Genomic DNA, 27,837 nt, shown 5'->3' with positions numbered 1-27,837 from the left:
TTCTTTGTCAGCAGAATATATCAGCCCTTATCTAGGGGCTGTGAACATTACTATTTACAGTCAATATACTTTGCAATAAACTGACAAACCAAATGGGATTTTTGTTTACTTTAACAGCCCTGCATTTATCTGATGCTGTTTAGATCTCATTAAGTCTCCCTTTCCTGAACTGCTCTCATGGGCCAGCTGTATAGGAAAGGTAGCGTCAAAGCACTTTATAAATCCATTAGGTCTTAGGTCTTAAGTTTCTAACATTATAAATTCGATATCTTGCCTTTAGTTGCAATGTGTACATTAATTAAGAGTTCTCACAATGCCAGAATACTGACTTTAATTACAAAAAGTTAAGTCTGATCTGAAAGTAATCTATCGGGTCCAGCTTCTTCCCCCACCCCCACAGTGGCCAAGCAGATTCCTATGGAAAGCTTGCCAGCAGACTCCTTCTTCCACTGTTGCCTTCAGCTACAGCCATTCAGCAGCATGCTGCCTGACAGTAGCATATAGGCATTATGGCTATTGTCCAAAACCACTTTAAATCAATTTAACAAAGTGACACATCTTGTGGCAGTAAATTCTATATATTAATGATGTGTTGTGTGAAGAAGCACTTTCTCTTGTCCTGCAATACAGGAGCTTTGGGACAGAAACTCTTTCCTTTGCTTTCCTTAATGGCCCATCACCCAGGCAATTGCCTCACCAAGGAAGCTAACTAGGCTTATATTTTAGCACTTGTTGGATCTAGAGGTTAGAAGCGTCCTGGGTTAGAAGGGCCTTGGCAACAACCTTCTCTACCCCCCAACTCATAACAATACATTTGCTAGCCTATAAGGTGCCATAAGACTCTTATTTTTCTTTTTGCAACAATAGACTACAGCTACTGCTTCACAATAAATATTTTTGACACACTCTACCAAAGAAAATGAGGAATAGACACTCCGCAGCTTTCAAGAAAATGGGTATTCCAAAAGCTTTGATTAAATGCAGTTAAGGTCTTGGCCTTTGCAGTTAAAGGCAACTTTTATTTTAGGACTGTACCAAAATGGATGCCAATTTTAGTAAGGGGATAAAAAGTAAAGGTTCCACTATGAATACTTTCCACACTGTTTCTTTATTTATTAAGTGGCCAATTCAACCATTTAGTACCTTGACAAACAAAATTACAGTGAACATTTCAAGAATTATATGATTCCATAAGACACTTCCCTCGTTAACAAGACAGTTACAGTGGCAGTAGGGCAAAGATAATCATCCTGTGGGTATACTGTGTAATCTTTTCAAATCAATAGCAGATGTGACATTAATAACATAGTACATAACTAAAACAATCCTTTTCCTAGAAGGAAAATAATTTAGCAGTGCAATCGTATATACTCAGAAGTAATCCCCATTGAGTTCAGTGGCTCTTACTCACAAGTGACTGTACGACTGAAACCTAAATTATGCTTTCTATAATAATTTTAAAAGGGATGCATAGTCTAAGGGAGTGAATGTTCAGATTTGTGGTGTAGTGCCTGTGGTTATCAAATATAAATATGCAAATTTTGAAAAATGTCTCAGTAGAATAATGTTTAAACATACTTCTTAAGTAGTATAGAGGTCGATAAACACAGTGGCTCAGTTTGGATAATTATTGAGACTTCGTAAACAATAGTTTTTGAAATCAGGTTGGGCATCAGGTCTGAACTTCACCCCTTCCCTCCTCCCATCATGCAACTTTAGTATAAAGATCCTGGGTCTTATTAATGTGGTGTGCACATTCCCGTTTACTCTGTATTCTGTGCACTCCCACCACTGGTCTGGAAAGTGGTGTACACACATTAGCCACAATCCTTATCTATCCTGTTGTTTCTTATGAAATACTGCATTTTGATGCACCCCCCTGCAACACAGGTTTGATCCAAACTGAGAGAAGGCATGCCATAGCCTCTTTTTAAGCCAGTGATGTCTACACAGCCTAATTCAAAGTTCCTGATTATATCTGAACCAGGGAACTCTGGCTTTATTGGTTAACTGACATTAGGCCAGTGTTCCCTAATAACAGGGACCACTGGTTTAACTCAAGCCAGACACTACATGCTGAAGGCAGCTTAGAGAAGTGGAGGAGAGAGAAGGGGTGAGGAGAGAAGTGCTGGGCCAAAACACCCATTCACAGCATAACCATAGTTTATGAGGACTTGAACAATTGTCTGAGCTGGGAAAGTGTACATGATGGATGGGGGTGGTAATTATACTGTAACATGAAATATGTTATTCCTAACTTTTAACATAAAGAATTGTAAATGATATAGAAATTATATTTAGAAGAGTAAACAAAATTTTGTGTGCTGGCTATTGCTCAGTATTTGACATCCAGAAGAGCTCTGCTAAAGCTCATTTTCACATTGAAAAAGAGGTTGAAACATCAACTAGCCTTGTAGTATTATTTTACTGCATGTCGGAGGTCAGTTTTTCAACCCAGTGAAATATAGTTTCCCCCCATAAACCAAATATTCCACTCTATATAAGTTATAAACCACAATGAAAATAAAAACATTGTTAAATAGAATCTCTATATACCTCAATAGATCTTCCTCCTTAAAAATATAAACTGGAACCATTATTTATTAGTAAGCATATAGGTTCTCTGACAAATTTTTCATATAAATACAATGCATCTGTGCTTAAGACTTCCTGCAAGGACATATAAAGGTGTATAGAAAGAAACAAAAAGAATACTGCAAGCAATCTAAACTGGCACAGTCATCAAGGATTTAGTACAACACTGTGGCCTTTGTTTCTGATGTAATTCATATATTCCTGTAACCTTGGGAAATTGCACCCCAAAATTACTCTACTTGCTTTTAGCTTGTTTTCTTATAAGCATCTTCGCAAGAGGGGTGGAAATACAGGTGGTCATTAGCTGACTGGCTAAGTTGTTTAACTTGCTTCCTGAGCAGGGCCGATCCTACTGTGAGGCAGGCAGTTGCCTCAGACGGCAATTTCTGAGAGGTGTTAAGTGGATAGAAAGGTGTACTGCACGGTCTGCCTTACAGACCCTGAGCTAATTTTCTCTCCTAGCATGGTTGGCATACCAGTGAGACAAACTGAAACGACCCACCTTGGGCAGCATTCTCCTCTCACCCCAACAGGGCATGGGTCCAGATCTGTGGGGTAGAAGTGTTGGTGGCACATCTTGTCTCAGGTGCCTAAGGGTTTGGGGCTGGTTCTATTCCTGAGAGTAATTAATAGTTATCTTCTATGTTTAAGTGCTGCTAAGTGTCCAACCAATGTATACTGGTTTTTCATAATTCTTGCAGGATAAATTATAGTTTCCAAATCTCTTTCCCCTCCTGCCAAAGGAAATAAGCTGCACATTTCTTTATTCCTAAAAGTTAGGAATAACATATTTCATGTTACAATATAATTACCACCCCCATCCATCATGTACACTTTCCCAGCTCAGACAATTGTTCAAGTCCTCATAAACTATGGTAGTTATCTCACCTGGATCTGAGGAAACCAGTCCTTCCAAGGACTAAAAATCCACATGGTCCTTCAGTGCCAACCAGGCCTGTCCACAGAGGTGAGGTGCCTGCGTTCAATGGCAGAATTCCAAGAGGTGTTGCCCACCTACGCCACCAGTGGTACTGGTTTCCAAGGAGTTCTGCTTACCCAGTGGGGCTTTTCCCACTCTTCTCCTTTCCGCATCCCCCTAAATTGGCCGGGGGGGGGGGGGGAGGTTGGCAGAAGCCCCAGAACAGCACACAGAGGTAGGAGAGGGGCATTGTTCTGTTTGGCAAAACGACAGAATGATTGTCTTTGCACAACACTGAATATCTCCCATAGTTTTTCATCCTTGTGAATAGTTAGCAAAGCTGTGTTTGAGCCTATGTTGAGCCTCTACAACATAATTTATGTTTCAAATTGGGATGTATTTGCATGGTGGTTATTTTTATATTTTTATGTAGCCCATCAGCATGAATGACTTTTATATAACAATGGAGTCTCTGCACTTAGGAACTCCACAAGGGTGGAGCTAATGATAGAAGCAGTGGAGAGAGAGCTTCTAGTTGTTGGATACCAGGAATACTGAATTGCATGCATATCTTAGACACAAGCAGAAAGTCTTTGTTCAGTATAGGATTTCATACAGTGCCTTTGCCAGCACATCATCTCCGTTTTTATGCATGCACATGTATTTTATAGGGCAGGTGTAAGGAACCTGTAGCCATTCAGATGTTGATATATTCCAACTCCAGCCAGCTCCGGTCAGCATGGTCAATCGTAAGGGCTGATAGGAGCTGTAGTCCAACAACCTCTAGAGAGCCACATATTCCCTGCCCCTTTTGTCAGGGAAAGAAGTGACTTCTGCTTGTATGTGTCATTCAAGTGTGATGTACTTCACATGTATTTTGTAGTCAAGGATCTACAAAATGCACCAAAGCAGTCCTAAGAAGCAGTTCTTTGCCTCATTTTATTCAAAGGTGTTATTTTCACAGCAGGATATTTTGGGCATGTGAGTAGTCTCCATTCTTATTGGTTTTTAAAGCAGCCATCTATGTTTTAGAGAACAGTAATATAGAAAAAAAATCAACATTAAAGATATCAGATCCTCCCATTTTATGTGCATCACTCCTCCCCGCCCCCATCCAAACCTCAAGTTGGAGGGCATAATTCAATTGGCCATCTATTTCAATTGATAGTTTGGGAAGATATGGAGGCAAGTTAGTAAGCTTTCTCATAACAGAATGATAGAATCACATTGTCAAATCACCAAAGCTATGATTGTCAACCTAATGAAAGCAAACCTGGACACGGAAGAATAAGAGACAGAGAGATAGCTATATTTATCATACCACCACACTGTGCAGGTTTTACAAATTGTGTATGACATGCAATCTTACCAAGCTGAGGGAGGTGACCAGTTTTGTTTTCTCTTGAGTCAACTTTACAGATTGTGAATTGGAAGCCTGTGTGAACTAAAACTCTAGGGCTGATATATATGTGCTTTTTTCTTTCTTTTTTGTGGTGGTGGTGGGGACACCCTGAGCTGTGTGGCTATCACACATAAAATCACCTTCAAAGGCAGCCATGGACAAAATGGATTTTTTTACAGTGGTACCTCGGGTTACATACACTTCAGGTTACACATGCTTCAGGTTACAGACTCCACTAACCCAGAAATAGTACCTCGGGTTAAGAACTTTGCTTCAGGATGAGAACAGAAATCGTGCTCCAGCGGCGTGGCAGCAGCAGGAGGCCCCATTAGCTAAAGTGGTGCTTCAGATTAAGAACAGTTTCAGGTTAAGAATGGACCTCCGGAACGAATTAAGTACGTAACCAGAGGTACCACTGTATAAGGATTGTCTTAGGTTTTTTTTAGGTTTTTTTTTGCTTCCCACACCCAAAATATCAATCCTGATTGCATACAGGAGAGCACAGCCTCAGTAGTCTAGGTTTATTAACCACATTCAGTAGCACAACAAGAAAATAATATGAATCTTGGCCTATTAACAGTGTGTTCAGATCAGCAGTCATTATCATCATTCTAATACAAGTCTTCATACAAATTCCCTCCTTGAAGTGCAGGTTTGGATTTTTTTAAAAAAAATAAAAATTAATTCTGAATTTGCGGTTTCCCCATAAACCCCACCTTTGTTGATAATTATATATAATGTAAAAAAAAAGTGTAGAGAATGGAGAAGACACCTGAAGATGGGACTGTTAAATAATTGGGTCCCAGGACTTTTTAAAGGCCAGTTTTATCATCTAATTAATAAAGTTAGCAGTAACTTTACATGAATCTCTAATGGTTTCAGAGGTATACATCTATTATAATTTTTATTTAAAGGGCTCCAATCATTGAAGGAGGGACAGGGTGAAACTTCTATTCAGACCAATTATAGAGGATATTTTTCATTCTAGTGAGAGACAAGCTTCCATAATAATAATAATAAATGAATTGGAATATTAATGAGAAACAAAGAGTGACCATAAAAATTTGGGAGGATCTTAACCGCTTGCCATCAGGCGTTGAGGAGTTGACTGTATAAAACAGTGCATCTGGATGCATTATTTGGGTCTACAATATACTGCTATGTGGATAAATACCTTTGCCAAAGCAGATATTATTGACTGTTATGATATACAATGACAAAAATAGCTTTTGTTTATGGTAGGAAAAAACTAATGCAAATAAAAGTTCAAACAATTAAAATATCAGTCTCCTTATTTTAAGATAAAGTATGGTCTTCCTACATATTGTGGCTTTTGATCTTGCCTCTGAAAAGGCTTCTTCCAAATGTTAACTTGTTTTCTTTGCTCAACGTTGTATTTTGAAGCTTTAAATGATTTTCGTATATACTTTAGTTTCTGGTTTTTTTCCCTCACTAAGTAACTTCAGAGAATGAGAAAACTACTGTTTAGAAATTAAAATATTCCTGGCGTTATACCTTAAACCATTTTCATCTCAGGTGTAATAATACAACATATTGCTGTTTTGCCAGATAGGTTTATATGCTCTCGAACTCATCACATTTTCTCACTTTTACCCTTCAGGAACTTCATCTTATTTTATATGCATAAAATATAAATATTCTTGTTTCCATTAAAATGGCAACAAAATAAAACCTTGGCGAATTGATGCAGTAGAAAGCAAATTTTAATAGAACTTATAATAGTTGTCTGTACCTAAATCATGAACAAGCTCAGCTTTATTGGAAGGTAACAAGTTCATGAACTACTTTTCTGCCCTGTAGAGGAACTTGTGTAATAAGTATGCTCTGGAAATTCAAAACCAAAAGGCAGGAGGGATCCCATGCCATTCCTTGTTGTTGTTGTTGTTGTTGTTGTTGTTGTTGTTGTTGTTGTTGTTATAATAAATATGTTGCCCATCTGATTGGGTTGTCCCATTCTGGCCAGCTTCCAACAAATTAAAGCATCAAACATTAAAAATGTCCCTGTACAGGGCTGCCTTCAGATGTCTTCTAAAAGTCAGATAGTCATTTATTTCCTTGACATCTGATGGGAGGGTGTTCCACAACTACCAAGAAGGCCCACTGCCTGGGTCCCTATAACCTCACTTCTCACAATGAGGGAACTGCCAGAAGGCCCTCAGAGCTGGATCTCTGTGAGAGAAGTTATGTCTCTCTACTAATAGGAGACACATTTCATAGTTAGAAACAGAAGAAGATAAATCCTAAGGGTTTTAAGATTAGATAATTAGACATGCTCAGTGGTTATAATTTCCCCATGCTAAAGATTAGCCAGATCAGTGGTAGTTCATTTCCAGCACAAACTACCGCAAGGTGTGCTGTTGTACTTTTTATCAAAGACACACAGATTGTAGTTTATCCTTTTGGGTGGAATTAGTATATCTGGGCATCTGTTAGATTAGTTTTGGTAAATAAGATTAAAGAAACATAGTTCTTAGACAAAATATTTGGCTTTGTAAACTTCTGGTTGTCAAATGCTTAAGATTAAATGTGCAATTCAGACAGCTTGTGCTGAATGTAAAGCTTATTGATTTGACATTATTGATCTGGTCCTGCAAAGTGCCCCCAAATATAATTGACTTAAATGAGATATAAAACTCTCAGTATTCAGCGGAGACCATAGCAGTGACTGTTTGCATTGAGCTGCGCAATGGTAAAGGAGGCCATAACAGGTCAGCTGAGCCTTAGCATATACAGAAATGTGGAATGACTTTCTTTGGGGCACAAACTTATTGGGAGGAGAAAATAAATAATACAAAAGTGCCGTATTGTGGGTTCCATGACTTGCAGTGTGTGCATTTGGCCTGGCAAAGTCATCTCTAAAGTTCTGCAAATACAAAATAATAAAACTATGAAATGGAGCTTAAACCTATCTAGTTTTATATGTGTTTTTTGAACATAGATTTAGAAAAAACCACCAGTTTCTATTTTAAGAGACATTTTGATCTGTAAGGACAGAGATAAGCAATAATAGGTGGAAGGTTCCTCTTTAACCACGCCTTTGGTTGACTGACATTCAGTGCCCTTTTAAAATGTGTTGGAGGGGATTAGGTTGTTCTTGTTTTTGTTTTGATTATGTACTTTGTGATTTTATATTGTGATTTTATCCTGTGAACCGCCCTGAGACCTGCGGGTGTAGGGCAGTATACAAAGTTAATCAATCAATCAATCAATCAATAAAATGTGGGATAATAGTGTCACAGTTACCCCAGATGTTTACATTCATTTATTTTGTCTCATTATCTATTTAATTAGTACACACACAGAGGGAGACTTTCTGTCAATGCAGTTGTCATACAGAGTTTGGGAGTTATAATTTAAATGAGAAATATGCATATAAATTTGAATGTATGATCTTGCATTACACCCAACCCCCAATGTTCCTTCCTGCCTTCTTTCCTTGGGGTGCTGTGTGTTTTGCGGGGATGAGATATCAGCAGAAAAAAATGGGATGTCCTGTTTGGGGGGGGGGCACTTGCAGAGTATGCAATTTGGTTTCCCAATGCAAGTCAATGGGAGGCCCAAAGCTCTGGATATTTCTGGATATTGCTTTGGATTTGGTGTCCAAGGCAAGCCCCTTATGAAGCAATCTGAACTGAAGGGCTGGATCTACCAAAGTGGGCCCTGAAGCAAAGCTTTGGGAAAAGCAGCTGCAGGGGGCAATTTTCAGCAAAGAAGCCATCATTCATTGGGAATAGCCGCTTACTCGTGGGATATGGGGGGCTTTGCTGCCCGGTGCGGCTATGCCACAGATCATGGGACCCTAGGGGGTTTATAGTTCATACGGTTGGAGGGAGAACATTGGGGCTACCCTTCTAGTCACAAAATTAAAACATGTTGAGGTCCATGACATGGTCCAATCACATCAGGGCTGGAGAGGCTAGCTCCTCTTCCTCACTATAAAAGGGAGCGGTGCCTGGGCTCTGGCCTTTATTTCTGGACAATGCCAGATTCCCCACCCTCCCACTCTATCGTGTTATGGTCATGCCCAAAGGTAAGTGGGCTGGAACTTGTTAGGACCTTGTTATGGAATACTTGGTCACCATATTCAGGGTCAGGGAGATATTTTCCATGCGGACTAATTGGCCTGTCTGTAGGTTTTCACCTTCCTCATAGCAATTGTCACAACTTTGGTGGTTAAGGCATTGGGTCTGGATCTTTAACATCTGGATAGCCTGCTAAAGGGGTCTGGAAAGGAGTAGTGCTATCTGGGAGCCCACACAGGGACTGATTGGGTCATAGCAGCAATTCAAGAGGCAGTTCTGGAGGAAGCCTCATACTCGATGTATCTCCCAGGGGTGACCTCGTTTCCAGGGTCAACCCATCTATTATTAACCAGCACATGGGTTGGTTGATCTTGGATACATACCCAATGCCTTCACCAAAATCGGTTTACATCTGTAATCAATAAAGTTGTGGCCTATTTCATCCCAATACCAATGTCCTGTGTCTCATTTAATATGGTTGGCCCCCACCCCATGGCGACATACTTCTTGTGATTCAGCCTGCAATAGGGGGAACGGAGCTTTAGCTCTCAAAGAAGCATCCCTCATTCAAGTCACATGTGTGTATTATTGTGTGTATAATGGCTGTGTCGTCTTTTCTCACCTATGTCTCCTAACTTGAGCTGCTTAAATATTGATTGGGTAAATCCACTTTTATTATTTTTACTTTATATTAAAGAAACCCATAAAATACTAACATCTTGCTTTCACAATCTCAGTGAAAGGTGAAAGAATAAAACTCACCTCAGCTTATCATGGACCTCAATAGAATTTCATTTGCTTTCAGCAAGATCTAATTTGTGAGAATCTCAATGCAGCAAGAAATTTCAAGTGTAGAAGAAAGCTGGAGAAAAAAAAGGAAATGCTGTGAAATAAAAGAATGTTGCTGATGCTCATAACATTTTTGTTATGCATTACTTTTAGTATGTGTACACCTAGGATATTTTAAGTGAACACAATGGTAAACTTGACTGTGGCATTCATCTGTTTGAATGGCTGCAGTCCTAACCCCATTTACCTGGGAGTAAGCCCCACTGAATGCAGTGGGACTTTCTTCTGAGCAGATGGAATTCCAGATGGAAATGCACATGAAGGTTGGAATTGATTGAGGAATGCACCACTGCTTAGGATCCAGGTCTCATTTTCTTCCCCAAGGGTTTCCTGTGCCCCATCTCCTATAGTTCGGGAGGGCTTCCCAATCCACCAGAGAAGCTGTTCCATGGGTGTTGGTGGCTGCAAGGGGGAGGATGGAACAGGAAACTTTGCTTCTGTGAATTTACCTTAACACAGCCAATATGCTCTCTTCTGCCCCAAACTGGACTTTAAGCTACCATATGGGTTATCCATTTCCCCCTTTTCTCTCATATAAGAAGTATTTCCATAATGATGGATATCTTCGAGATTTATGCCTCAGCTGCAAATGCTACTCTAATACAAGCAAGCATTTTTAATCATCTTATCTGTCAGGGCTGCAGTTTCCATCTGCATAAATCTAAGCTTTGTTGCTGTTGGTTTTTTTTTGTCTGAAGTTTGTTAACATCAGACTGGTTGCAGCAGAGTATTCAATATATTTTAACACTGCTGCATTTAACAAGACTCAAGTAATTCTGCATACTAAATAATGTTTTAAAATCTTTGCTTAAATATAGCTATATCTTTGTTACCCTAGATTGGCTGTCTGCTTGGAAGTTTTGCTTCATCTGCAATGACTTTCAATTTGTTTCTATGTACAACCCAAAGTGCTAGTTCATACATACCTATAAAGTCCTAATGATAGGGCTGTGCATCCAGTCCAGACAAATCCCAGATCCTGACCCAATTCAGGACAATCCGGGATTTCTCCCAATTGGGTCAAGACAGCCCTGGACTGGGTCAAATCCACCTGGAGCAAAATAATGTTAAAGTCTGTTGAGTCCTATTTTAATTTCTGTATCTATACTACTGCTTATGTAATAGAATATATTATAGATCTCAGTATTCTGTAAGGAGGGGGAATATGAGTTTGATCAAGAAACTTTGGTTTTACCTCTTACTGTAGATTCCGGCGTATAAGACGACTTTTTAACTCCGGAAAATCCTCTAAAAAGTTGGGGGTCGTCTTATACGCCAGGTATGGGTTCACTGGGCAGCGGCAGTGGGCAGGAGGAAGCTGCCCGGCGAAGCTGACCAGCAATGCTAAGCCTGCTTTGCGGGGCAGCTTCCTCCCGGCACGGAGCAGAGCGGAGCCTGCCATCCACTGCCGCTGCCCAGCGAAGCTGCTGCATATAAGACTGGGCGTATAAGTCGACCCCCCAAATTGGCAGCTGCCAATTTGGGGGGTCGTCTTATACGCCCAGTCATCTAATACGTCGGAATCTAGTTATTTTGAATTCTAGCTATTTACACCTTGCCTTTACAGTCAACGTACATGATCAGTTTTAAATTCCAGTAATTCCTTTCCAAAACTTACATTTCTATTGTAATAAAAAATCCCATTAAGGGCCACAAGAGCAGCATTAAAACAGTTTGAATAGTTCATTTCTTAATCGGATAATGCTGTGTAAATCAGTACAAGCAGAGTCTTTAAAGTCTTCTTGTTCTTTTCAAAGAATAAACCTGAGTTTGTGAATGGATTAAGATACGTTTCCCATAAGTCTCTCAAACAAAAGAAATGTCTCTGACAAACATGTAAGTTTATTGATCCGTAGTATCTGACCTGTGGGTCTCTCTCTTATTTTATTTTAAGAAAACTATTAATTTTTTTCTTAACAGTATTTTTGGGTGTCTGCTTTGAAAATACTATTAAGTTATTACTTTCCAAAACTAGATCCCTGTATTTATGTATATCCTTCAGGTTTACTGTGTTAACATATCTGGTGCTGATACTTTAATAGTTCAATGTGTTTTTTAATCTGTTGCTTAGAAAATAGTTTTCCAGATGAACAGTTTTCTCCATATATTTGCTAAGCTCTAAAACTGTACCTTCACAATTTGTTTGTTAAATTTTGCTTCAGTATCATTGTTTCACAGTTGGTGTTCCTAATCCTTTTTACTGTTATTTGCCAAAAACATAAATGATCCTTTAATCATCATCTACTTTTTCTTGGAAACTGTCTTTAATTGCACTGGGTGCCTATATGAGCTTTTTGCTATCCACACTGCATCTCCAATTTTGCATCTCCTTATTTGCTCAAATAATGTTGGCATTAGTGCAGCCTTTACCAAACGAGTTATTCTGAGATCCATTATCCTGTATTTTGCTTAGCTGTGTAGATTCAGTAGCACTGAAACAATGGATTACTTCTTCATGGTGCATGTCTGTGGTATCTCAAGATGATAATATAGATTACAGCACAATGTTCTGCTTGTAATACTCTACAAATTTCCAAATATGTCAGTGATCTCACATTATGTTTTGGGTTTCTATGGCCTTATTCTTGCATTGGCAAGTAACTTAGCTCTTTACATCTTGATTGTACCCTAATGGGATAATTAAAGATAGAGGGGAATGATTATGCATGAAATATTATTTTATAGTTTTATAATAATTAAATATGCTAGCATTCTGAACTGTAGACATTCTGAAGCTGTAATTACATTTTGGCAGATTGGGTGCATTGTTAGAATTCCCGTCTTCTCTTTTTCCAGCAAATTATCTTACAGTTTTTGATAAGCTAAAAGCATTTTGATCAACAGAAGTTGATAGACTTCCTATAGACAAAGGTTTTTCAAGCTGCAGCGAGGAACAATATTGAAGGGATATAAACAATTATTTGCTACACTGTGTTTGCAACAAAAAGGCTATTGTTTTTAGTTTGGAGACACGGCAGCAATCCTATTCAAGTACAATATGTAGTATTTAGGGCTGTTAAACTAGGGGAGAGGTGAAAGGCAACTTAGGTAAATCAGGGTTTCTCAGATAAATTAAAAAATTGGTTGCAAACTGATAGACTGTAACTGTGATTTCAGTTAACAAATAATATTGCACCTAGGCCTTCTGGGCCAAATTGAGTTGACTCCTGAGATATCTTGCAGTTGGTGTGATTTGAAGTTCTTTGCATCCTTCCAACATAACATTATCAGTTTAAATGTCATTCATATCACCTCCTCTTTTGAATGGTTTCAGTTTTACAAAACATTGTTACAAAGTGGGTGCACTAGTTGATAATAATAATAAATAATTTTTATTATTATTTATACCCCACCCATCCTGCAGGGTTGCCCCAGCCACTCTGGACAGCTTCCCTGCGCAATAGTAAGCTCCAGGAGTGGTCTCTTTGCAGAATTTGTTTCCTTATAATGAGAGACCAATGAAGACTTGTGCAGTCTTTGTAATATCTGTTTATCTGCAATTTATATAACGTAGGTCCAATTTGGCCCCTTGATGTTGTTTTCCCCAAACCATGCACATCTGCCCCACACCTGATGTTATCTGTGGTATCAGGAGTGGGGCAGGTAGAGATTGTGCAATTGAGTTAAATCAATCCCCGCAGAAAATAATTTATAGATGATGACTTCAAATCTCCTGAATTTGCTGCATGGCAAGAGTTCCCTGTGGGGAATTCGATTGTACAGCCAATCCCTTTAAGCCTCATCTGATCAGCGGTGCTTCAAAGGCAGTAAAAGACCAGATTATCATCTGATTCCATTGCTACAACAGGTGTTTGATAGGTTGGTGAACTTGCCTGCAAGGGCTAGGGGAGATCCACGTCTCTTGCCCTGGTCTATATCTATACAAGCAGAGCATAGTGGAAGCCAAAAGACTTAGAGGAAGAGACACATTCATAAATCTTGCATTGGACTCCAAAAGGTCAATACTCACTACTTTCTGGCTCTTTGCCCAAATTGAAGTTTCCCTTCTTCTACAACCCTGACTCCGATCCCCAGTAGAATTCTTGTCTCAGAATCCATCTTGTGTGTAGACTGGCCATTAAGGAAACATTACATCCCATTCAGGAAATATAAACTGATAATTCTGCAGCTAGCTTAACAAAGATAGCCAGCTGACAACCTGTGCTTTATTTAGGTCTTATGTTTTAAATTTGATATCCTGAAAAGATACTATTGCTTGTAGAATTTTTCATTATTGTCAGTAGGTTTATTTCTTCAATCAGAGGTCGTAACTTAAGTTCACAACTCGACAGATAATAGTGTCAGTGGTTTAAAGCAAAATTCAAAGCACACAATCAAATGTATCATTGAGCCAGCTTCTATCAAGGCATCGATGTCAACAGGTCACTATTACAATCTATAACATTTCACTGAACAAATGGCCACCCAGGGTTTTGTGTGGCTATGGCAAAAAAGAGCTATCTTAGCAGTGCTATAATTATCCTGATTATTTAGCAAAACACAGCTTTTCTCTGGGTGAGATTGCTTCTTCCATCAGTGTTGCAATAAATGACAATGGCTATTTCTTTATGAGATATACAAATCTGGCAATATAACAATAATGACTGACATTTTAAATTTCCTGTTGACCACAGGCACAGAATGTATACTTGTCATTGGCATCTTAGCATATCACCCTTCTAAATACATAGATGACACTATTTGAAATTAAAGGGCAGTCAAAGTCATGTGCAAGTATGGGATGCTTATTTGTGAAAATAATGTTCTAGAAAAAAATGTTTTATGGACTATGTATCTGTGTTGGGGATAAATGCAAACATGTCAATGTTTTTTCTCCAGGTGGCTAATCTTGCTTGCTCAGTATCAACAAACGAAGAAGGAATAAAAATTGTCCAAACAGCAGCCAGCCATATGGAGACTTTGTGCCCACAGGTATGACTTTTACATTCTATATATTTTTTTAAAAGAATCTGTTCAATATGTGTGCAGGAATATAATGTCAGAATGAGTCATTGAAAAAAGTATAAGCATAAAGAGAAAAATATTAAAAGACGAATGTTTTGTTATTTGTCTTTCCAAACAGTATACCGTACAGATTCAAAAATGCAGAGTGTGGCTTGTCTTGCAGTAGCTTGTTGTCCTTTGAGGCTATTGGTGCATTGTCATTCCATTAGAAAATGGTAGGGAAGATGTCTGCCTTTGTTAGCTCCTGCCCACAGTCATCCCGAGGGGGACTTGAACTTATTTCACTGTGTTTCAGGGCATGGCTAGCCCTGATCACAATATAGATAATGGTCAGGAAACACTATTTTTGGTGGGGAGGGGGAGAAACCAACATAATTTTAAAACCTTTCATTTTTACCAGGCATGTATTTATTAGATATAATAAGAGAGCACATGGGTCCTGGCATGTTTTCAATACAGAGACAGTTCTTCTGTATCTGCAATGTGTGGTACAGGGCATACTCTGGCACAGCAAATTCAGGTTTGACTCATATGCGTATGAAAGGTTGACAGTCTGTTGCAACCCAGACCTAACAACAGTGTGACAGATGTTTCTTTGAGAATACTGGAATGAGAGAAGAGTGAGTGCTCGAGAAACAATTGACAGGTCACTGTGGTGAGTTTCTCTCTTTTTCAGAGTTACAGGGCCAATACAAGTTGCCAGCTTAAGCAGTATGGTAATATACACCACTAAAGCACTTATGGCCTCTGCCTTTGGTTCTTCATTACGCTGCGCCTCTGATTCCTCTAGAGTAGGGATGTAGTAGTGTGGTCAGTGGCGTAGCGTGGGTTGTCAGCACCCGGGGCAAGGCAAGTAATTTGCGCCCCCTAACCCGTGGATTTTAGTAGGGGCAGAGAGCTGCGAGTGCGAGCACGCCCCCCCAGATGTTGCGCCCGGTGCGGCCGGCCCCCCCTGCACCCCCCACGCTACGCCACTGAGTGTGGTATTTGTCATTGTGACTGACTTATACAACTTTGCATATTAAAAGATATAAGGTATATGCAGTGCTTTTTTCTAAAAAATATGTTTAGGGGCACTCTCATTTTGATTCAAGAAAATCACCATTGGTCCATAAAGGACTGCTGCTTCTGCCACTGCCCAGGACTGACCTGCTGGGAGCCTGAAGGGCCCTGCCCTGCCTCTCTCCACCTGGCTTATGGCAGAGCCTGACAGGCTCCATAAAGGACTGCTGCTGCTGCTGCTCAACAGAGAGGGCTCCTTTTTTGTTTGTTTTTATTTTTATCTATGTCATTTTGAACTGTTATTGATATTAATGTTGTATTTTTAGTTTTAGATTTTATGATTTCTGTGGAAATTTTCCCCATTTGGTTGTGTACCTTTTGATGTGTTTTATTTATTGTTTATGACTTTTGTTATGTTGGTAATTATGTAAATCTTGTCGTAAGCCGCCTCGAGCATTGCTTTAACTATGGAAAGGCGGCATACAAATAAAATGATGATGATGACTATTTTATAGTTCAAATTGGGAAACATAAATACAGAAAATGGACAAAAGTACAAAGATTCACAAAATGTTTAGGGGTATGCGTCCCCCCAGAAAAAAAGCACTGGGTACATGTTAGGTATGGAGATACTTGTAAAACACGGTGAGTGTAAAGCAGGGATGAGAGAGCGATGGGATGTTGGAGTGCGTTGTGTGCTGATTGGCTGAGGGTGAAGTGTGACAGAACAGGTGTGTGGAGAGAGCAAAAGACAGTTTGCTTTGGCGTGAGTGAGGGAAGGGTGGCTGGAGTGGATGTTGAGGAGTAAGGGATAGAGTAGGCAGGATAGGATTAGGGATATAGTTATCAGTGCATGTCAGAATGCACAGTATACTAACACAGTTATTAGAAACCAGTCATATAAGAAACTACTATATTTAGTTTTTTTTATAGTAATTTTGTTGTTCCTACCATGTATCATATTTGGCAAATCTATCAGGGCTATGACAGAGTAAACAAGAGGTAATGGTGTTTGTATGCTGACAGCGGGATACCAATAATTAAGAGATTGCTTGAACTATTGGAAGGCTAGACCTCCTAACCTTAGGAGGCAAATAAGAACCCAGGAGGCTTGAAAGAACATTTACTAAGCAAAAGGATTGGTGATTTGAAATAAAGTACCCTCTTGCTCATAAGACTTGGGCCGGGGAGGGTACGACAAAGTAAAATTAGATTCTGTATGCATTTAAAGCCAAATCTATCAGATGTGCACTTTCTGAAACAATTTGTAAACCAAACCACAGCTATCCTTGCTAATTCACATTTATCTGAATTTTGTGATGCAGTTCTCCAACTAAACAATGTTTACTAGACTGCATATATTAGGGGATATTGCTTGCAAAACGTGTTCATTAGTTCATTCAACTTTGTTATTTTAATGGGCTCTATTTGCTTTCGATATAGAAAGCTGTTCTTTGTTTCAAGACATGGATAAGATTGCCATATTTCAAGAAGTAAAAATCTGTACAGATTTTTGTTGGGCTTTTTAAAGTTTTGCCCAAAGTTGTTGAGTAAAGAATAGGAAAATGATCAAAAACGATACTGCCGACATTGGCTTTGCCATATGTCTGGATTTTCCCTGATATTTAGCTGATTTCTTCCTGGATACTGCTTGCAGTTGCAGTATTCTGGATATGTCCGGGAAATTCCGGACATATGGCTACCATAGATTTATTGTGTGTACATGTGTAGATATACATTTGTGAGAGTTTTGCTTTGTTTTGCTCAGTTTTGTTTTCCCCCTAACTTTATACAATAATATAAAGGTAAAGGGTAAAGGGACCCCTGACTATTAGGTCCAGTCGTGACCGACTCTGGGGTTGCTGTGCTCATCTCGCTTTACTGACCAAGGGAGCCAGCGTACAGCTTCTGGGTCATGTGGCCAGCATGACAAAGCCGCTTCTGGCAAACCAGAGCAGCGCATGGAAAGGCCATTTACCTTCCTGCCGGAGCAGTACCTATTTATCTACTTGCACTTTGATGTGCTTTCGAACTGCTAGGTTGGCAGGAGCTGGGACTGAGCAACAGGAGCTCACCCCGTTGCGGGGATTCGAACCACTGACCTTCTGATTGGCAAGCCCTAGGCTCAGTGGTTTAGACCACAGCGCCACCCGCATATATATATATATATATATATATATATATATGTGTGTGTGTGTGTGTGTGTGTAGACATTGCATTGATACACCACTTCTTGCCTTCATTTATCACTCCTGCTTTTAGTCACCTTGCCCTAAACCAAAGGAAACTTTTTTTGCAATGCTAATTGCCATACGAGGGGGCACTTTTCACAGATAATACGTCAGGGGAGGAGAGGCTTAGATCCTCACACCCTCCTGCCCATGTCATTTCTTAAAAACCCAACATGATTGCTAATTATATCATTAATGTAACATGTTGTTAGGCCCTAAGAATGGATCCTCACTGGGTTGTCACTGTTCCCTCTGTTGCTGGCCTGGGGCCTGGGGCAGAGGAAAGATAGGGGCAATGGCAAATGATGGCTTGAAATAGGCAGTGGTTTATTCTTAGCTGGGAAGGCTGATATACTGCTGCAACTGCTCAGCCACTGATGGCTAAGCTGGCAATCCTCCCTACCCACCCACTGTGGCTGACGGTCTTACATGCCTCTGTGGAGGGTGGGGGCTGCCTTACAATTTGAGTCATATTGAAGTGCGGTGGTGAAATTCAGGCAGTCATAGGAAATGTTAGCTCTTGTCTCCAGCTTGCAGAGCTACTTTTTAATAATATAGGCATATTGGTACAGCCATCTGTTTTTATCCTTACATCCGCAATTGGTTTATGAAAGCACAAATATGCAGCATATTCATGTACAGTAATATTTTTCTTAATGTCATCCTGTCTTGCTGCTTGAGAGCCCTATATGCTGTAATTATTTTTAACATTACATGCTAATGTTATGTGACTATTAAGACACCAACCACAATACTTTAAAGAAGTATACTTTGTCTTTTCAGAATATTAATGAAACCTACTTGGCAAATGGCCTAGACAGCCCTCTATAAATAGAGCTGTATTTATTGCTACAAAGAGGAAATGGGAAAAGTCCTAAAGTGGCCAATAAATGTGTAAAATAATTTGATGCCATGCTGAAAGAGCAGTGATGCCGCTGGAACATTTTTACTGAGATTTACCACAATCCAACTGTGGCTTTAATTAACTGAACTTATTGTGCCACCCGTATGCCGCCATAATCTTTATACCTCACCAGCCCACTGCTTCTTCTGCTACATAATATGTAGCGTTTATAGCAAGAAAGCTGAAACTGCCTGCAATTCTGCTTGGGTATCTGGTATATCTGAAGTACTATGGTCCTTCATTCACAAAAGCTTCATTTCCTTCGCCATCTTAAAATGCTTTTCTCAGATAACTGTTCACCTTTGGGTTGGGGCTACTTAGGGCAGGAGTCAGAGTAGTGTTGCAGACACAACCTGGTTTTCTTTTCCTCTGCCTCCAAGCATTACTTCTCTGGACGTTTATGGCATTTTATTTGTACTTCTAGCCAGAAATGGTCATATATGGTCATAACGGAACAGTACATTTATGATGCTTGTGTACACTAACTGTCCTTCAATTAAAAGTTAGGAATAATTTTCTGACAGAGCTGTTGGACAGTGGAAGGTGGTGGACTCTGCTTCCATGGAGATTTTGATGGCCATCTGTCAGGGATTCTTTAGCTGCAATTCCTGCATTGCAGGAGGTTCAAATAGATGATTATTGGGAACCCTCCTAAATCAATGCCTCTTAAGGAGACCCAACATCATCAGACGGCATTCCTAGGTAGTTGTTTGGGTCCTAAAACCCTGGTTGGCTCAACCACCAATGTGACACCTGCCCTGATTTTCACCAGTATCCGAAGCAAACATTCATCTATGGTTTCAGATCCTTTCTAAAACAGAATTAGTGGTAGTGTTAACTGCAACTTAATCCAGCGCTGGCATTTCTTTCAGTGCATGGTGGGGATTTGCTCATGAGAAGAGAAGGGGTGTGAGGCAGGAGCACACTTTCTGGAGTTCTGGCTCCTCATCTCTGAGCTGCAGTGAAGAGGCAGCCAGCAGCCTGCCCGCAACACTGCAGTACCTTGCTTTATAGAGCTGCTGCTGTGAGGATAAAAATGAAATAATGCCACGTATGCTGCACTAAGCTCCTTGGAGAGAGAAAGAACGACAACTGGATACACAAATGGTAAATACCTCAGTAGAGTCTGATTATATTATTGTGTTTGTGTTTAAGTGATACAAGTTCAAATGTAATGACTGAAACAGTTATTACAGATCCACAGTCATGTATTGTTGTTTGCATCCTGGGATTTCCTTTGCCCTTTCGCTGTGTTCCCCTAGTATATCCTGGGTTTTGTCTAACCCCTTCCGCACAATTGCAGGCCTAAGTTTTCTATTTGAACAACTCATTATGCAATGTCTGGATATCCCACTTAAGCCTTAAATAATAATAGTATCTGCAACTGCAGTCTTCCCTTTGTCCCACAATTTCTTCCGTTTGTCTCATGATTTCTAAGCAGGGGTCCAAGAGATTTTCCTTTCGTCCCACTACTTTCCCCAGGAAACCTCACTGTTTATTGCTGAATCAGAACAAACACCAATCCACAGACAACCCTGGGTTTTCCCAGTAAAAGTGGTGGGATGAAATAACAACCTCTAGGACAACCCCTTATACTAAATCACCTCTCAGTGTGCCCCTTTGAACTCTTACTTGCGAATAAACATATATAAGCTTGTGCTGTAAACCTTCATTTATAAATGCACAATATTTCATTTCCATCCCAAATCCATCAATGGTTGTTTGGGATGTTGTTGTTTTTGCAGTTTCTTTCTATGCTTTGTTCCTAGCCCTTATTGAACTTTGAATTGTTGAGCGTCCTCTAGTTTGTACACATATTGATTCATGTCTCCAGCAAGCATAATTATGTAAGCTGGCAAAAATGCAAAATTATTCTGTACAAAAGCTATCACTTGGAAGCAATGTGATCCTGCAAAAGTATTCATCCAATATGTTGGTTTCTAGGTAATGCAGAGTTTCAAACATCTGTTTGTGTTATTATGGATTTTTGGAGCTGAAAGCACCTCAATTTCCTGTATATTATATTTGCTTTCATTCCACTAAATGTCAGGTATCCATTTGGTTTTCTTCTCAAGATCTTGATGTCATGATTAAAGAGTCATGCATGTTGTTCATCAAAGTAATTGAAATGATCACAATTTTATTCCATTTTGAATCTCCTGATGTGTGCAGAGTGCTGCTAGACAGAGTTTCTGTCCAAAACTATTTTCTACACATACTGAGTACTGAACAAGGGCAGAAATAATAGGGTAAAGTGGAGAGTCAGTGAACTACTAACCATCTGCCTTAAAACTGGCAAAACAGATGTTAGTGTCTCAAACAATGTCAACATTTTCTTAAGTGCCATTTCCAGCCTTTCAATAAGGATATTAATTAAAGGTACATACCATAGTCTTGAGATTAGTGCTATTAAAGTGGAAATGACATTTTGAAAAAGCAGGGAAAATGTTTTACTGCTATTTTTATGGCTGTTGCTACAATCCTACACACACTGATTGGAAGTCAGTTCAGCTGAAATCAGTGCAACTTTCTGCCAGTATAGCATATTTGGGACTGGCATATACTATTCTGGTTTTATAATAGTTTTTGTTGTTTTCTTTTCCAATTTTCTATGGATCTATTTTATGTACACAGCTTAGAAATGCAAATAATTTAGTAATATAAACATGTCTTAAATATAGAAAGGTAAATAATTTTTGCGAAGAACATTTTGAGTATTAATGAAGGGAGCTGCTGTTTTAATTAGGGAGATTTTTTTTATATACCTGTTGCTTACATCGCTTAACCGTTTTCTTAATTTCCTTTCTAACACTGTAAAACTAAACACAAGGTAGGATGTGCTTAGAATTACGGTGCCTCAGGTTGGGGCCAGCGATAATGTGTGGTGGGTGGAAGAGAGGGGCACAAAGAGGAATAAGAATCTTCATGAGGGTGCCCTTTTCTTGCAGAGGACAGATTGCTGTGCATTGCAGAGAGTTGCCCTAGGTGACTCTTGGGGCACCTTCCAACTCCACAATTCTATGACTCTTTCAGAAGACAGTCTTCTATTGGGAGGCATTCTCTATTTAAAAGACTGTCTGTCCATGTCAAGTTTAGCCAACAAGAACCTTATGTGCAGGACTGCTGATGGCAGTTTTGTGTGCACAGTATTGAGAAGCATGACGTAGAATGCAGGAGAGATTAGAAGTACTGAGAACACCTTCTGCATCCTCAGTTGGTCAACCCTCTTATTTGAGAATTCCACACCTGTCCAGCTACTTGTTCCTGGGATCTCTCTTACAAGAACCAAAAATCTTTTAAGGAAGGAATTAAAATGCTGGTGACCCAGATGCTCAGAATCTCCAAATCCATGCCTCTTTTGCATCTTAATTGCTTTCTTGATTGAGGTACGCAACCTCAGGAACAGGTAAAGAAATGGTGGCCCTCCTAGTGAGAATAGTATCCATGCATTCACCTGGCAATACATTTGCACCCATACTGTCAAAATGCAATAGTTTATTCCAGTCATAACTTCCATACTCAAGTACTTTACTTCCACACTGGCTGCACTGCCAATTCACTTTCAAACACCAATAGTTTTAATACCACTGTCATTTAAATGCAGAAGTGAAATACTCCATGGCAAGAACAAACTGTTCATTTACTGTATTTAAAGGATTTCAAGGTGAAGTGCCCTCACAAGTTAGTAATGGAGAAACATTTTCACCCTGAGGGCTGCCTTCTGTTCTGGGCACCACATGCCAGTGGTGGGTGAGACCAGAAGCAAATATTTCTATGCACACTCACACAACCCTCTCTGTTCTTCATCAAGCCAAGCAAGATGCATTATCAGATGAAGGGCAGAATTCTAGCCAGAGAAAAACATTCAAGGACAGTGTAGAGCAGGGCCAGTGAAATATGTGGACTAGGGAGATTCTTAAGGGCCAGCAGCTTTTCTTCCAGCTCAGATAATAGAGTTTAAAGACTATCTATCTCTGAGTTGATGGAGAGGTCCCACCCATTTGTCTTCTCACACAGAGTTCCCTTTCCTTTGTTCTCTTAATGGTCCATCACCCAGGTGATCATCTCAACACAGGAAGCTAGCCAACCTTATATTTTAACACTTGCTGGGTTAGAAGCATCTCACATACAGACTACTTCCTTCTCCACCCCCTAGCCACAACACCTTGTTGCGGGTTGGAGGGCGGTGCTTATATCAGCCCTGCAGTGTGGTATACTTTTATATTTCAGGTGCGAGGTGCGGCTAATTAAATTGCCCTCAGACTGCCTCCCTGAGCAAACAAAGCATTCAATTCCATACAGAAGCCTCATGCTCTGTTGACTAGCATGCAGACTGGCTTTAAATATTCAAAAACTAAAAATGCAATGTAGTAGGACACAATACCAAGCAGCCCAAAGATCCATTCAGTTTGTTGTGTGAGTATTGTTTTCAATGAAAGCAAAAAGGAATGAACTAGGGACTACAAAAAAAAAGAAGTCTTTAGTAAACAGTAATGAAGGAAAATATTTAGATTGAAATTACATGTTTTAAAAGGTGTATTGTGACTTGCGAGTGTATTCTACTGCAGGAATGGCCTTTTATATTATTGGAACTCCCTTTATTCTTCAGACAATGTCCTGGGGAATAGACTGGAAATGCATCTTGCTGCATAACATGAGCTCCATAATAAAGCTGGTGCAATCTAGAAGTACAGGCTTTATAATTAATAATTAACTCCACTCAGGTCTACCCGGATACCATATATTCTGGTTGTGCTTTGAGGGGGCAGCACAGTTGGCAATGGAAGTCCCCCCCCCCCCGCATATCTTGGCAGTGCCTGAAAGCAACTTTGCTGTGGAATCTATCTGTCACCATATTTGGGGCCAGGGAGGAATCTGCCTGCATAAAAATTGGGCTTGCCTGCAGGTTTTGGCTACCTCATAGCAACTGTCATAACTTTTGGCAGAAAATGCATTGGCCTGGATCCTTAATCTAAACTGGAACAAAGGTTTAGGGAACCCGGATAAAGGGGTCCATGGAGAAAGTTTATCGTAAGGCCCAGACAGAGGGGCTAATATGCCATAAAAATCCCTAAGTAGAGACTTGGTGGGTTTGCCCCATTTGATCTGTGTCATGGGGGGACCCAGAATTTACCCTAATGGACCAATCAGCCAACAATCGGGCTTAGCTGATGCCAGATACATACCTAATGCCTATGCCAAAGCCTACTTCCATCTGTAATCAATAAAGATTGTGGCCATTTCAATCCCAAGCTGTTGCCCTGTCCTTATAGGTACCCTCATGCCCCTGGTGAACCCAGGTTCACTACACCTGAGCCTGCAACCTATATTTCTGTTTTAGTTATTTAATATTTCCATCCATCTCAGTATTATAGCTACAATACCCACAAAAGGGACACGGGTGGCGATGTGGTCTAACTACCATGCCTTATGGAGCTCCCTCCATACCAGCGTGAGTAGATAAATAGGTATAACAGTGGCAGGAAGGTAAACAGCATTTCTCTGCACTTTGGCATTCATCACGGTATTCTGTTGCACCAGAAACACTTTAGTTATGCTGGCCACATGACCTGGAAAAGCTGTCTGCGGATAAATGCTGGCTCCCTCAGCCTGAAAGCAGATATGAGCACTGCACCCCATAGTTTCAGTTTACTGGACTTAACCATCCAGGGGTCCTTTAGCTTACGTTAATCTTACAATTGGGGACGCAGGTGGTGCTGTGGGTTAAAGCCTCAGTGCCTAGGACTTGCCGATCGAAAGGTTGGCGGTTCGAATCCCTGCGGCGGGGTGCGCTCCCGCTGCTCGGTCCCAGCGCCTGCCAACCTAGCAGTTCGAAAGTACCTCCGGGTGCAAGTAGATAAATAGGGACCACTTACGAGCGGGAAGGTAAACGGCGTTTCCGTGTGCGGCTCTGGCTCGCCAGATGCAGCTTGTCACGCTGGCCACGTGACCCGGAAGTGTCTCCGGACAGCGCTGGCCCCTGGCCTCTTAAGTGAGATGGGCGCACAACCCCAGAGTCTGTCAAGACTGGCCCGTACGGGCAGGGGTACCTTTACCTTTACCTTTTAATCTTACAATACCTACATTGTTAAATCTTATTATTATTCATTAAATTTCTGTCCTGCTCTTCCTCCCAAAGGCACCTGGGGTGGCAAACAACAAAGCAGCTGAACAATACCAAAAACACAATTAAAACCATTTTTTAAATCTGAAAACCTTTTAAAATCTAGGGATTTGGTGCATCTCCCAGAGAAAGTGTGACTCATATTTTGTACCTTTTCTGTATTTTACCACTGGGAACCAGCTCCTGTGTGCCTTTTCTTTCCTTTTTTCTGTAAGTTATAATTTAATTCATTTGAATGCAGAATCTAGTGTTCTATAGTTGAGAACCATGTTGTACCCAATTGATTTTAACAACAGCAGTTTTTAAAATTAACAGTCATTATGCGAGCTATTTCCTTTCCTTGCTATTTTATTGGCTCTTTAGCTGGCTAATTCAATTACCTGGCATCCCTGTGTCTATTCAGATGTTGTCTGGTAAAAATGCATGTGTGTGCCTGCCTCAGCCACATTAGTTTTTCTCTTGCTAGGAAGTGGGGAAGTAATATTCTTTGAAAGCATGGCCTTGCTGCTGTGGTCCTTTGATTTCAGAGTGACCTCAAATGCCTTTTCGGAAGAGGAAAACATATAATGCCTGCAAGGCAATATTGATGTGTGTCTCAAGGACAGCCCTCACCCATGCAGAAATTCATGGCCCAGGGGTATATTTTCTCAAAGGTGTAGAATTTGGAAATGTACTACATCCATTCAGGTTTTGTGTAGAGGTTTACTCACCTAGAAACCATAAAGACATGCAGAAATAATTTGGAATGAAACAGCCTCTCATTAATATTTATGAAATTTTGTTCTACAGTCATTCTAAATAATTCTTTAATAGTACATAGCCAGAACCCTGGACTCTGCTGAATCTTCTTTTATGGAATCTTCTTTTCCAAAATACCAGTCACCTTATTTTATTCCTTCTATCCTCATGTTTAGATTAGTTTTGCATCGATTTGCATAGATTGAGTACATAGGTGAATGATTCTGGGGGTTCTATTTTGTTTCTTTTGTGATATATTTGTGACATTTGTGATTTTTTTTTTTTAATGTACTTGCATTCCATTTTCACGTGTCTTGATATATCTTGTATACAATTTGTTTTTGTGGATTTACTTGTTTTACTTACTTATATTGTTTAGAGAATTATGATTAGTAGTATTGTTTGATTTTGAATGTGGAATTCATAATGCATTTATTACATTTCTCCTTTTTTTGTTGGGTTTTGTAAACCACTTAAGAGAGTTTTGTGGAAATATAGCAGGATTTCATAGGGGTTCTAGGCAAAAAAAAAGGGACAATGCTGTTTACCACCTAAACCTCCTGGAAATCGTAATGCTCCTCTGTGATTTTACAATATATATGCTCACCTGGAAGTAAGGCCAACCCACCCATGAGGCAAGGTGAGATGATTGCCTCAAGTGGCAGAATCCACAGGGACAGCAGTTCTGGCTTCCAAGGAATGCATCGCCAACTGCTGCTGTGGTGGCAGAAACAGCTATGGTGTGCTCCTTGGAAAGCCAAATCTGCCCCCATGCCACCTCTACAGTAGCCGCTTGGTAAATAGGAGGCGCTGGTGGTCTCCTCCCACCCTTGTCCCCAATGTAGGTCTTTATTCTCCCATTGTTCCCAGCGTAGGATCTTCACTCACCTCTTCTGCCCTGGGTGCAGGGGGATGGGACACACACCATTTTGTGGTTTGCCTCAGGTGCCAAAATAGCTTGGGCCAGCACTGCCTGGTAGCACTGGTGGAGGAAGAGGAGTGCGGGGGGAGTGCACTGCCCCCGGCAGCGCGATACCGGTGGGGTGCCATCGCGGCTGGGTGCCACGCCCCCAGGATGCACGCCATGCCCCTGCGGGCGGTGCGCCAGTCCCGCCCCTGCCTGCTCTCCGACCCCCGGTGCCGAAGCATGAAGCTCTGCCACTGCCTGGTAGCTTCTCAACACAGAACTTCATTTGTGAACTGGGATAAAATGCTGAGCAATGCTGATTATTTGCAAGTGTGCACACACTCAAATATTCATGAAAGTGGAGGGTTGCTAGAATTCATGCGAGCAGTTTAGAATTGGAAGTTTTTTGAAATGAAACTGATTTTTTTTCTTTTGCCCTTTAATAAACTGTTAGAGGGTACAGTACATTTGCCTGTAACTAAAAGTTCTTCTTGCCTGTTTATAGCCACAAGGGTCTCTGTCTCTTTGGCTGCTAATAACTGGAGACAGATGCTTTACCTGAAGCTAATTTCTACAGCCAGCCCATGCAGTCAATCATATCATTTATATTATGGACAAATTATGCCTTTGACACTTGCTTATTCAAAACAGTGCATATAATTAGTGTACTTCTTTGTGATTGCTTTTTTATTTCATGTATTTTTAATTTGTTTTGCAATTATATAATATTCAAACATAAACGAGAGGAGCTGTGAAAAAGAAGAAGAATAATTTGTGTCATTAACAGAAAGTTTTCCTTTTAACGTGTGGTTAGAACAGTTACAGTTTAATTTGTAGAGGCATTTCAGTAATAACTTAACAAATAAAAGATTTAGTAAGAATGTAACAAATAAAATATGTGCTTGTGGAAGGGGATTGTTGGTTTTTTGGTTGTTGTTATTATGATACTATTTTGTGTTTTCATTTTTTATTTTCATGCGATAAACCACCCTGCGATCTTTTGAGTGGTATATAAATTTAATAGTAAATAAATACATAGCTATTCTTTTTGCTGTTAATGTCTTCCAGCTTGTCATGCAATCTGCATGGGGAAAAGTAAAACCAATAAATTTATTTGCCGCAGTAATAAATCACTCCACTTCATAGTAGGAAGACCCC

General features: G+C 40.1%; 1 protein-coding gene across 3 annotated transcripts in view; it reads left to right on the top strand.

Annotated features, from left to right (window-relative positions):
* Window positions 1–27,837, top strand: part of CTNNA3 (catenin alpha 3) — a 540,285-nt gene that overhangs the window by 318,666 nt on the left and 193,782 nt on the right. For all 3 annotated transcript variants that reach the window (XR_014564644.1, XM_083740309.1, XM_083740310.1), the window contains one exon: window positions 14,648–14,740. Coding sequence is in view for 2 of the 3 variants with exons in the window: in XM_083740309.1 (XP_083596435.1) it covers window positions 14,648–14,740 (93 nt within the window). In the remaining variant the exon portion in view is untranslated. The remainder of the gene's footprint in view (window positions 1–14,647; window positions 14,741–27,837) is intronic.

Source organism: Podarcis gaigeae (genome assembly GCF_964106915.1).
Source record: "Podarcis gaigeae genome assembly, chromosome: 5".
NCBI classification, from domain to species: Eukaryota; Metazoa; Chordata; class Lepidosauria; order Squamata; family Lacertidae; genus Podarcis; species Podarcis gaigeae.
The sequence above is the reverse complement of the archived record's forward strand: the minus strand, read 5'-3'. Positions and strand labels throughout refer to the sequence as shown.